Raw genomic sequence first — 13,453 nt, 5'->3', positions numbered from 1 at the left:
TTTGACTGCTCCTTCTGGGCAAATTTGCATGAACCTTTGTTTTTCTTAGCTTTTTTTGAATGAACAAAGAATATGCTACCCACCTTGCTATGAGGTTGCTGTTAGCACACTTTGTTTCACATGCTAAGCACTGAGTATGTCTCCTGAAACAGGTGTGTGTCAGTGGGTCTATGCAGAAAACACACAGTGGAAACAGTCAGTCCACAGATCCTCAGCCACAGAACTGGGAGGTCTTTGCTAGTTTCTGCCTCATCTCATGCAACTTCTTACCCAACCTTTTTAGATACAAGCAGAAGATGTGTCCAGATTTTTCAAATTTCAAAATAAATTTCAAATGAACTTTTGTAGGATTTCCCCTGTTGAATAGTGGGTGGCCAGAAAATGAGTTTTCTCCTCTTAGTTGGAATTTTGGTGAATCACTCAACCAGATTAAGTTTCTTTTTCTGGGTAACAGGGATAAATGATATTTATTGTGACGGAGTGGAATAATTTCAGCCATTATGAGTTTTTAAATGCTTTGATTTCCTTGTGGGGGAAGGATGACAGGAATGCAAATGCTATCCATGAGAAAGACAATGTTGGCAGCTGCAGTAAAACCACTGCAAATGACAGGCTCAAGAGCCACTCCAAAGAAGTCAGGGTGCAATGGGAAAATCCAGCTAACTGGGACTCTGAAGATGGGCACTTGGATAACACAATGCATTGACCATTAGGGTTCTTTCTCACAGAGTAATTTGCTAATATTTCCTGGCAGGCCCTGTGGACCTGTGGAGAGAGGAGCCCACACTGGAGTAGGTTTGCTGGCAGGACCTGTGACCGTGTGTGGAACCCATGCTGGAGCAGCCTGCTCCTGAAGGACTGCACCCTGTGGAGGAGAGACCCACGCTGCAGCAGTTCAGGAGAAGCAAAGCCTGTGGGAAGGGCTCATGAGAGGTTCATGAAGGACTGTCTCCTGTGAGAGGGGCCACACACCAGAGCAGGGAAGAGTGTGAGGAGTCCCTTCCCTGAGGAGGAAGTGTCAGAGACAAGGTGTGATTTGATTATTTGACTGCAGCCCCCATTCCTTGGTCCCCTAAGCTGGTGAGGAGGAGGAGGTAGAGAATTTAGGAGTGAAGTTGAACCCAGGATGAAGAGATGGGTGAGGAGAAGGTGCTTTTAAAGTCTGATTTTACTTCTCATTGTCTTACTTTGATTTGATTGGTAATAAGTTAAATTTATTTTCTCAAGCTGAGTCTGTTTTGCCCATGACAGTAACTGGTGAGTGCTGTCTCCCTGTTTTTATCTCCACCCATGATCCTTTTGTTGTATTTTCTCTCCTGTGTCCAGGAAGTAATAGAGCAGCTTTGGTGGGCACATGGTCAGGGTCAACCCACCACACATCTGAATAATTTTTCCCAAATTTCTCTTGAGTTTGACATACATGACTGGTAAAGTCTATACCTCATTCTAACTGGGTTTTATCTGATATCTTATCCCAGCACTTCAAGAGGAATTCTCATGGATACAGCTCTCAGAGGTAGTCAGACTCTCTCTGTGATGTTAGAAAACGTGTCTGGGCATCTGGCAGTGACCCTAACTTTTGCCACCAGTGAAGAAAATATTTCTGCATGAGTTCAGCTGTTCTTCTGTTTGGTTGTCATCAGCTAGGCAGTACCAAGTGTAGCTTCTGCCCAGCTACAGATTTTACTGAGCAAGATGAATGAAGAGAGAAGAAGCTGGAGTACAGGGATGTAGGAGGGATGGGAGAATAGGAAGCGAAGTGGCGGTGGAGACCACAGGAGTAAGAAGTAGGGAACAGATGTAAGGTCATAGGATCAATTTTGTAATACACAAGAATGCAGGTTTCATTAAATCTGCAGAACAACTTATTTTATTCAGGTGTTGGAAGAAGGAAATACTCAGCTAGGACCAAAGCTAGCCAAATACTGTGGCCCCTGATGTCACTGAAAAGCCCTCAGCTCAGCCGCTGTGTTTGTCATGCTTGTGCCTCTGCCTGTGTTTGCATAGCCCTCTCTATTATGGTTCTTTTGTGCTTCTTTCTCTCATTACTGTATTCATTATTTTCTGACAGAACTTCATACCCTTTGCCTTTTATTATTTCCTTAGTGCTGGAACTTGCAGCAATATCAAACCAATGCCAGCAATTAAGTGACACCACTGCATGTTTCTTCACAACATTGTCTTCCTCATGCTGACCTTTCCCCAGTGAAGAGCCACACCATTTTAAAAGCCTGCATCTCCCAGCCTTGTCTCCCTGGATGTCTTTTCCCTCACACAGTGGGTGACCAGACCCTTTCAAAGCCCTATCTACGAGCTCAGGGCATTTTTCACCTTCAGTTAGAGCTCTGCAATTTGCAAACTGGACTTTGTGTTGGCTGACAGGTCAGGAAGCTAGCAAAATAATTCTTCTGGTTGTGATAATTTTATGTGGAAAGTAGGGTAGAATCATGTATTTTTAATATGCAAGACAACATCAACAACCATCAGAGGTGTCAAGGGAGAGGATTAATATTTTGTTTCGCAGAACAATTTAATCTTCCTGTTCAATACAGAGTTTTTTTACCAGAGTTAAATGTAATAAAAGTGCTACTGATCTGCACCCTGACTTGTAAACTGGAGTCCACAGGAAAGCCCTGAGCAGGAGCCACACAAGCACCCATCACTCCCTACCCACACTGCTAGCCAGAAAGACCCACAGCCATAGGATCTTTGAAATGTTATCGAGTGTTAGTTTGGCAAGATTTATGTGGCTTATTACTGTGCAATGGCCACAAAATATACCACTGCTTATGAAAGATAAATGATTACAAGTTTTCTTGCACAATATCCTGGCAGTCTGGATCTGACTGTGCAAGTAGGTCAGCTCTTTCCTGGCTTTCCAAAAAAACCCACTCTTTTGCTCTTTTAGTTTTTGTCATTTACATAACAGAATAGCCATAGTGAAATTAAAATTTTTTGTTCTTCCCAGGCCACCAAAGGAGCTGACATTTTGATGGTCTCTCTTCAATTCAGTTCTCCATATTTGTCCATATGGAGAACTGAACTGAAGTTCAGTTCACTGCCTGCTGAGGCTTTGTGCTGTCCCAGTCTTCCACTGATCCCTTACTTCATCAGCCCCTCCTTTTCCAACTCACTGTCTACCCCTCCACCCAATGAAGCCAGAAAATGAGTTGGTACTTACTTGTATTGCTGTGTCCTGTAGATCCCTGTTGTGACTCCTACAGTAATAACAGAAAAAAAGGAAGGTGTATTATTTTTTCGGCAACTTTTTTGCTACAATACTTATTGGACATAACCTTAACAGTACAAACAGCACTGATGATTGTTCATTTGGTTTCAAAGTAATTTTCATTTACAAGAATAAGTCCAATATTTATTGGAAAATCCATTAATTATTAGGCTTGTAAACTTATTTCACAACAACCCTTTAATGGTGCAATTCCTTGTACAGCTATTATGACTTTCCTGCTCACTATTCATGTATTGATCAACCAAAACTCGTCTATAATCTTCTACAAGTTCAGATGAGAAGAAAGAGGGAAGGTCAATATTGTTTTATGGACCATTGGATTCCTGAGGTAGTAGCATAGCTGGTCTTTTCACATGTTGACATTGACAGCATCAGAAAATGAAAATACAGACTAGTTCCGGGTCCCTGAGATTACAAGGTCGACCTTGTATGACAACAGCAATATCTGTGAATGTGGTGCAATAAATCAGATCACTTTTCCCTCAAAGTGCAAATGTTACCTCACTGTGTTTTACTCACAGAATTTATTTGCATTCATAAAAACATATATATATATATATAAAAGACTATAAATACAAATATAAATCACAACAAAAAGATAACTAAATCAAGGGAAAAAATTATACTTTGCCATGGATGGCAGCAGGAAAAATACCCCATATGTAACTCTGCTTCTGAATAACCCAGACACACAGAGGAATATCACCTCTGCAGTTAACACTGCAATAATACCACTTCTACAGTAAAAATACCACCTCTGCAGAAATAATACCACCTCTACTGTCCGTCTTCAGTTACAGCTGCCGTTAAGGCTGCTCAGAGAGGCCAGGCACTACAGGAACACCTGCAGTCATTTTCGGTGAGGAACCAGGCGCTGGACCAGATCCCTGGTCCACAGAGCAGAGGGATGAGCCAAACACAGAGCTCATGGAGGAACTGCAGGTCCCCAGAGAGCTGAGGATGCTCTGACATGGCTGGGCTGAGATTGTGCTGCTACGTCAATCAGGAGAAGTCCTCAGGGGCTTGGGGACCCAAGAGCTTCTTGTGCCCTATAAACAGAGGCTGGAGGACAGCAGGCCCTGGCATCTTGAGGGCTCAGCTGAGCAAAATCCCTCAGTCTGCACATTTTGCTCTGTCCAGACTGCATGTCTTTGATCTGTAATTTTACAGATACACATAATACACATCTGCAACTTACTTCCATCCTACATACCTGTAATGTGAGAGGTCACATTTTTGGGCAACCCCCAAGAGTTTCTACTTTCTACTACAATATGAAAAGATCTGTACCATGTTTCACATGCCAAGAATAATTTCTCAGTAGTCTGAAATTGTGTACTTTTGACAAATTGCATCAGCTTTTTGTGAATGTTTCTGATGAAGAGAGATTAAAGTCTGTTTTTTTTCTAGTGACTGAATGTAATTTTAAAAAAAGATCAGCTTGCAGCAGTGATGTAGTGGTATGTACACTTGAATTTAAATGTTATTCTTGTAGCCAACCACACACCTAATAAAAGTACTTTTAGAGCATGTTCAGTTTCAAAACATTTGAGATTTTATGTACCTGGAGAAGTTCAGGGAAATATAGTAATTTTGAGGGAAATATCCTTGTATTTATAAAAGTATTTGAGACGTCTAAACAAGGATCTTGCTCGCTCTTTTACCTTTTCATTAACCTCAGGAAGAGTGCACCTTTCCCTTTAACTGCTGAGCACAGTATCTTGCCTCTGCCAAAGGCTAGTAAAAATATCTCATAGAGAAATATCAAATGTTCTCACTATTGGAGGAAAAAAAAGAATGTAACTTTAAAAAAAGGTGAAGCCTTCATTTCTAAAGATTATTGTCCAGTGTATTTCCTCCAGCTTGTTAAAATCAACAAGAAAGGAAAAAGCAAATGAATTGCACTTGTAAAGAACAACATCACTATGATATCTTAGCATCTGCTGAGAATAATCACCCAGTAGCTTTGTGACAAGAAACCAGTTCTTCTGAAGCAGCTAAATTAATTCTTAAATAGCAAAATGATGGCTGTTCCCATAATATCACATATACATAACCAGAAATCAAACACCTGATCAAACTATCAAGACAAGAAATCACAGTAAAAATGAAGAAAGAGAGCAAAGCAGGCAGCAGAATTAACAGCATTTTTTCCTGCACAAAAGAGTTAATGCTTGAACATGAAAGCTCATCCACACAAGCATCAAGTGAGCTCTTATTTACAAATTTAATTATTCATTTAAAGTTTATTTATTAAGATGCTTTTAATAAAATTAAAATCAAGAAATGCCTGATCATTTGTGCATAACAAAGTGTGGCAGAGATAGGAGAAAGGAAAGCACACACAGCCTGTCACATCACACATTCAATCAATGATGCTTAAGCTTTGAAAAACAAGAAATAAAGAGACTGTCATTGCCCCTTCCTAGTAAATTCAAGAGTACAAATTAATACCAGAGAGAAAGAAAATTCAAAGTTAAGGATGAAATGGAACTTTATGCCCTCCATTACATAAAGGACAGGTCTCCAGTGGTGCTTCTCCAGCAGCACACTACTTGGAAACCTACTGGGCACTGCCACGTGTGTCAAACCTGACCCAGACTCTCCTCCCATTCTTGTGAATCAATCCAAACCTCCCATGCTAATGAAGCCTGATTTCATATAGAACTACAGCATATGCACATCCATCCCCTCCATCCAATGAGCATTCTGTTATATTGTTTGATACATCCACATGTGCAATTTCAAATGTGGAGTTCTGCTATATTTGTGATATATAAATCTCAGATATTTAGCTTTTTTTACTAGACTGATTTCAAAACCACTCTAGCTATAGTTGCTGTGGCCTTTGCAGCTTAAATAGCCTAATTAATAAATTTCAAGTTTCAAGCTGTCAGATTGCTAATTACTTGAATTGCAGGTTAAAAGCAGTGTGGTGTGAATGCGAACTAATGATGCTGACACCCAGTTTGTACGGACAGAAAAGTAGTTATGATTTGCATCCTTGTAACAGGGCAGGAGCCTGACAAGCTTCTCTTTTTCCCATTCCCAAAATGATGAGTATTTTTATGTTTGGGAACTGTCTTCCGTTAAAAGTGGGTGCAGCCTACTTGCTTGTTTTGCTGAAGAGTCTTTGCAAATGGATTGATGTCTCAACACTGCCATTAAGACTGAAAAGGAAATCATGTTACTGTGCATGACTTGGAACTAAGAGATGAAGCTGTTGCCCTGATTTTAGCCTTTCAGTTTCTTTATTGGCCTTAGTCACTACTCAACTGACAGACCCATTTATCTGAGTAATGTACAAAAGTTTTGTGTCGCCCTCAGGTTTCAAAAAATAGGGACAGCTACATAGTTAACCTGTGGGAAAGCTTTCCACAGAGAGCTATGGAGACACTCCCTATGAGGTCCACTAAAGATTTTACACCATGCTTTGTGAAAAGCAATAGCTAGCTTATGAAATTTTGAAAAACATGTTTCAAAAATTAGGAAACCATTTTTTGCATTTTGGAGTCTGAAAAGCAAATGCCTTCTAAAGTCTGTAACTGTACAGATTACCAGATTAAGCCACAGAATAGCTTTAAATTATTTTTAAATATTTTGAAATAGAAGTGGTGTCTAAAATTAACATAATCTATGGCAAGTAATACAGGATTGTTCCAGGACTCCAGGGAGGTTTTAAGGTACTTTCCCATCACACACAAAGCACTCTAATTTGTGGCCATGCAGACCACCCAGGCTACAATACAGTTGTGATGTTATTATATGTACAAAAGAATGCTCATATATTACTAGATGAAATCTTGTCCATCCTAAGCTTAAAAAAAATGGAAATTCTACTTTGGCAAGAGAAAAGGAAACTACTGTGAAAAAGATCTTTAAAAATGAATGGTAGATCTCTGAAATGGCTCTGCAATTCAAAATAAGAGAAAATTTCCCAGAGAGATGGATGAATAGGCAGAGAGAAGATGAGAAAGTCAATATCAACCATTATTCATGTATCTTTGCTCTCTGCTCTGTGGTTCTCCTATTCCTTTATTTATCACAATACATTCAGTTGTGAGGAAGTGGATTCACAATGGCCACACTGACAGGTGCCTTGCCCATGCACATGTGCACAAATGCCACACAAACACATTGTGTGGTGATAATTGTGGCAGGAAATGCAGCACTGCAAGCACCACCTCACTTTGTCATCCCTATCAGGCACTTCACCTGTTTGTAAGCTGCTGATCCACCCCTCTCCTACAGGACTTGCTCTAACTTAACAAGCCTCTAGCTCACCTACCATCTTCAGTCATTTGTCTGCCTTCAACAAGCAAATAGTGAGTTATTTCCTTCTGTTTCTTTCATAACATGCCAGAGATGTCTTGGTTTACACCCCTGATACTTCAAAATCATGACACTCTCATCCACAGAAAAGCTGTTTTACTGTAGGCAAATGAAGTTTTCTTGGCTTTGTAGTTATAATTATTCCCTGAACTAAATTTTGCAGAATGGACTTAAAAGTTGCCAAATGAGCTTACTTTAACAGGAGAAAGACTATAAACAGCATCAATACCATCTTTCAAGCTTGAATGCTGCATGAAATATGCTTGTGACATCTACACAGTATATGGTGATACAATGTGAAATTTATTGGCTCTTGCACAAGATAGCTGATTTCATTCCCTCCCGACTTACCATGTATAAATAATGTGGTTTCCCCAAGCTTGTGCTGATGAGCTATACCATGCTGCACTGCATCCTTCCGTGGATACATATCTGATAGTGGGGCTGGTTTTAAGGCAGCATTGGCAGGACTAGTGGCTTTGGTGTCCTGGGGGAGCAAATGTTTCTGTGGCAAATACTTCTGTGTCCCCTCTGGGCATCACGGCACTGGGCTGAATGCCTCTCTGGCAAAGCTGCCCCTTTGAAGCCAGGTTTGTGGCAGAAGATGTATGGCCAGTCCTCAGGCCCAGCTAGAGGCCAGTGCACTAGTGAAGGCCTCCTCAGACCTCCAAGGTTTCAACCAAAACCTCAGCTGGTGAAGCCAAATGATGCAGGAGCAATGGACGCAAGGAGGAGCTCCCTGACTTTCCACTGCTGTCTGTGCCCTAAGGTATCAGTCAGGAGCCTCAGCAGAAGCCACCCCATCTGGACATCCCACCAGAGACATCTGTGGTTTTGCCTTGCCATGAGGCACCTGTGACCCCCACACCACCTTCAATTCTGCTGCCAAGAGATGCAGACTGTGTAGCCCTGCTGAGGCTGTAAGAAGGGAAAATACAGGAAAGTACAGGCACACACACAAAGAAAATCATCACCAGGACATCATCCCCAGCCCACAGACCTCAGTCAGGGCTTGTGTAGGACTTATTGTGAGGTGCAGGAGGAATGTTTCTACATGTTGCTGAATGCCTTACCTTGTTTGGGAAGGGAAACTTGCTTTGTTCTGCCTTTCCTGGGGTGTGAATAGCTGACAGTGGCGGAGGCCATGAATGGGTCATCTCCTGAAAAACAATATTGTTCAGCAAACTGCATTTAGAAAGTCAGTAGAAAAGAGACAATGATAGCATATCAGTAGCAAGAGTACCTGGGCAGTGGAATATTTAAGTTACTGCAGCCTCTAGGAAATGCCCAGTTTTCTTATAATCTAGACAAAACATGAGCTACAATGATTTTTACAGACTCCTGAGAGCAGTTCCTAAGCATTGTCTCATTTTCCTGAATAGATAATTCATCTTGAATGCAAAAAGTTTGATTTTTCTGACAATCTGCAAATACCTTTTAATCACAGAATGCATTCAGGCTGGTGAGATTAACACAAGTGCATTTTTTTGTAGATGGGAATAGAAATTTCAGTTCATAACCAAGTAATGGGGTACACACTGTGGACTGATCACAAGACAGATTTCACAGGCAAGGTCAGAATGGTAAATGCTTACCACTTGTTAACAGTTAATTCCTAAATTTGCCTTTATCATTGTAAAGGAGTTGAATAAGTTCCTAACTCCAATGTGTTTGTGCCTTGCAGGACACAGACATGTGGCAAGCCCCAAATGAGGGGTGCTGCACTCCATGTTTTTCTCCTCCCTGTTTTGTCTTGAGGGACATTTTTCCACACCTAAGAGACAGATGTAGCTTGACTTGACTTTTATGTAGTCATCCTTTACACAGCTTCTGGTAGCAAATAGGCACACAATACTGGTATTATTCAAGTCTGAATGAGTTGGTCTCCAAAGCAAGGCAGCTTTTGGGGAGAGATAAATGAAACACTTCAGACAAGAAGTTTGTTCCTCTCTAGTACAGGATCTTAAGGGATGGACATTTTTCTTTGACATGTTCAGCACCAATAGCCACAGTATTTGGTACACAGTAACTTAAGAGAATTAATATGAGAAATAGTGCCAAGCATGACAACCCTGAAAGCTGGCCTGTATGTCAGAAGAACTGAAGAGCCAATAAGATCCTGCCTTAAGCAGGAGGATTGCTGACGCTACCAAGAGTCTGCCTGGCAGGTGCTTTGCTGGGTTTTGCTACCATTAACTGACTGTGGAATTGTTTCTCAGTGATATTCCAAGGAACCATGCAGAGACCCACAACCTCCCAAAATAATACTGGAGTTATATTTCCATGACTCATTCTTTTTTAAAGAGAAATGTTCTTGTTTGAAAAAAAGCGTATGTGAGTCTCTTGCCCATTCCTCATTAGTGCTGACAGAACTGCTTCCTGACCTGGCATGGACTGAGCTGCTGCATTTTTTACATAGTGGAAAGTCTCTGGCTGTTCTGCCAATGAAAGGACCAGCCCTTTCAACAGAGTTTATTAGCAATAAATGTCACCTTTAAAGCATTCTTGATAAACAGTTTATTTCCTAATAAAAATTGCATTCTTTTATTTTATTTGAGGCTAAAAAGTTGTATGATTTATTATACTTCTGTAATCTGTGTGCATGCCTCTAATCAGAGCATCATCTGGTTTGCAGTTTCAGTATCAGAATTGCTTTGCTTTTCACTTCTTTGAGGCAGATCATTCATCTTATGACTTCCTTATCTGATAAGTGCCAGCAATAACAGTATATAGCAATTTTTAATATACAGTAACTTCTTAAAACTCAGGCAGCAAAAAACATAGTCAATCAGATTGCTGTTTGCCTCAAGTATCTGGCACATGTGCTACTGTTTGCAAAAGATTAAGGAATTATGTAATAAGGAATATTCCAACAGTAAAGGTGTATGACTATAAATTGACAAAAAGTAGATTTGCAATGTGGATATTTAACCCTAAGTCTGTTATCTAAAAAAGTACCACCTTCATACCTGCTTTTCTTGCTTTTCCCTCAGAGGACCATTTATTTTGTGAGAAATGTGATGTTGCGTACATAGACTAGAGGTTTCCACTGCTAAAACCCTGTGTTTCCACTGCTAAAACCACAGTGTTTTCCCTACAAGCTGAGGTGCTGAGCCCAAAAGAACACATGGAAATGACCAAGTGTCCCTTTCTTCCAGAGGGCAATGCTTTATGTTATCTCTGTCAATTGAAGAATGGGGGCAGCCAGACTGGTAACATCTGGTGGCTTTGACCTAAAAAGTTATCCTACTTGTGAAATATTCTATTCAGTGCTTGTGATTGCCATTTGCTCAAGAAGCAGGTCTTCCAGGTTACACAACTGGTGACCCCACTGTCACCTCCAGGGAGACATTTCCTGAGGAGTCTGCTCTGTGCCAGCACGAACCAATCTGTTACAGCAGCAGAGCTCCTTCCTCCCACCTTGCCTGCCCGAGTCTGACAATGATGCCTTCATCCAGGGAAAGGACCAGAGGGTTGATTAAAAATAAGGGTGACCTTTTTTTTTGACATGTCAAAATCTTTCATTTCTTCTTTTCTCCAACATTATTTCTCATCCACCCTTCAATGAAAAATAGCCTTAATGGTAATTTTTTTCCCCCCAACTAGTTTCTATTATTTTTTTCTTTCAGTTGTGGTATATAATAAAGCTTTCTACATAATTTAAATTTGATGTAACCCTTTCTGACACAAAGATTTAGTAAGACTACTGATATCTGCCAGGGTTAATAATTGATATTATCATGAATATCTGAATGTGAATTTACTAGAATAATACACTGAGTTGTGATATATTTTTTATTTATCTCTACCCTTTGAAATTCAGAAAATTATAAAATTAAATAAAATTAGGAAAAAAAATCAGAAAGCCACCATGAAAAATGTCCCAAACAACAGGCTGTCAGCACTGAGGAGATTTAAATGTAGTATGTTTTCTTGAAAATAGAAACATTAAACTATGTGCAGAGTCTCCTTCTGTCTGCCAAGAACAGAGCCTCAAAAATCAGGAGAAAGTATTTAGATGTCCAGAAAACGTCAACACTTTGCAAGATCAAGCAGAAACAAATCCAGAACATGTACAAGTATGCCAAGTCTCAGGATTTTAGACTATCTGAAGATATTTGAGACAGATTCAAAACATAGTAGGGACATATGATTATACTGAGATTTTTTTTTGGTACATGGTGTGAAATGTCTGAAAATTCAAGCCTAAATGGCAACAATTTAACTAACTAAACAGAAAGGACTCGATTTTATTGTAAAGTGAACTTTCAAGTGCATCTTCTCTTCTCAGGAAAATGCCCTGTCTTTGGAGTCTGGGATTGGCAGTACTGCCATAAAGCACCTGCCAGACTGAAAACTGTTTGAAAAGGACTGATGAAAATTTAAATGTATTTAAGAGCCTTAGCACCTTCAAATTGGTGTTAGAACATTGATTGCCACAAAAGGTTTTTGAAATTAGAAAGAGAAAAAAAGCAGGGACTTTTTTTAGCAGAAATCAAACAAAAAATAAATCAGAAACACCTGGCACCAGAAAATCTTCCAGCCACAAGATAATCGTCCAATTTAAAACCAATTTATAGTCTTCTTCAAACTTGATTAACTTAATCCTAAAGCCTGAACACTGTCAACTAAATAAAGTACTGAGAAGACATTTGGGGTCCAGAAGTGGGGAAAACAAAGACTTTTAGATCAAAGAAGGTAGCCCTGACCAGGCTGCTTAGAAATATATATGCATAATGATATGTCCTGCCCAAATGGAGGACAGCTTGAGATGACAATGACTGCCCTCCTCCTCCTGCAACCGGATGCACAAGTTGAAGGAGCAGCTCAGGGACCCTCTCTTTTCCTTTTTTTTAATGCACATTTTTCCTTGTGAGAGTTGCAGCAATGTTGTTTTGCAGTGGCATCTTTGTGGTGCTGGTGGTGATGGCACGTCTCATTCACATGCATACTGAAACTCTACAACCCTGCAACTCTACTCGTCTCTGCCTGTAGTAAATCAGTTTTCAGCAGTCATACATAAATGTCCAAGTTTTACAAGCTATAAAGGTCCAAGCCTAGTTAATCTTACTCAACATGCCAACTTGGCTTTTCTTCTCACTGAAGGGAAAACCTACAAATAAAGAAATCTACAGTATTGCATATCCTTGCTCCAACTTCAGTTTCTGCAGCAACAATTAAGTAACCAGACATTTCTTGGGGATTAATGACTGCTTGGCAGTGTTTTGTTTGGAGCTTTTAACCCTAGCTTGTTGATAATTTTTCAGGAAAAGTACCATGCAGAGGTAAATAATAGTATTCACTCTAGATTTAACGTAATGCTATTTATCTAGTGTCATCAGTCTTGCTGTGTGGCACATGATACCGGGAATGGTTGAACTGATTCAGAAAAATCATAATTAATAACAAGCAGGGAGATGGGTATCATCTACATTTAAAGTCTTACCACATGCATAATCTTGCTGTTCACTCAGTGCCAAAACCAGAACTTATCACTGGATCATTAAGAAAACCAACTGTTTAATCCTCCTCTCTGCTTGTGCTCACCTAGCTGATTTTTGATTCATAATATTTTGTCTCTCTACACATGACAATTTAAGAAATATTTGTGGCACCTCATAAAGGCCCCTGTCAAACACCTTTTGAAAATTATTTTAGCTGACTCAACTTCATCCACTGCTCTACTGACATGTCACAGGAATTATAGGAGATTTGTGAGACACAATTTTCCTTTGCAAATACTCTTGCTGGTTAGCTCAGGGGAACTGGAGAGGATCTGTCTTTGTAGCTGCCTACACTGAAATGCAGATTTTAGGGAAGCATTAAATATATTTATTCAGCTGGGAGTCAAGGCCATGTAAAACTAATGCA

General features: G+C 40.0%; 1 protein-coding gene across 3 annotated transcripts in view; it reads right to left on the bottom strand.

Moving 5' to 3' along the window:
* The window catches only part of AFF3 (ALF transcription elongation factor 3), a 323,171-nt gene that overhangs the window by 127,494 nt on the left and 182,224 nt on the right, over positions 1-13,453 (bottom strand). For all 3 annotated transcript variants that reach the window (XM_064408084.1, XM_064408085.1, XM_064408086.1), the window contains 2 exons: positions 8,656-8,742; positions 3,182-3,218 (listed from right to left, as the gene is read on the bottom strand). In XM_064408084.1, coding sequence (XP_064264154.1) covers positions 3,182-3,218; positions 8,656-8,742 — 124 coding nt within the window. The remainder of the gene's footprint in view (positions 1-3,181; positions 3,219-8,655; positions 8,743-13,453) is intronic.

This window comes from Passer domesticus, chromosome 2 (genome assembly GCF_036417665.1).
Source record: "Passer domesticus isolate bPasDom1 chromosome 2, bPasDom1.hap1, whole genome shotgun sequence".
Classification (NCBI taxonomy): Eukaryota; Metazoa; Chordata; class Aves; order Passeriformes; family Passeridae; genus Passer; species Passer domesticus.
The sequence above is the reverse complement of the archived record's forward strand: the minus strand, read 5'-3'. Positions and strand labels throughout refer to the sequence as shown.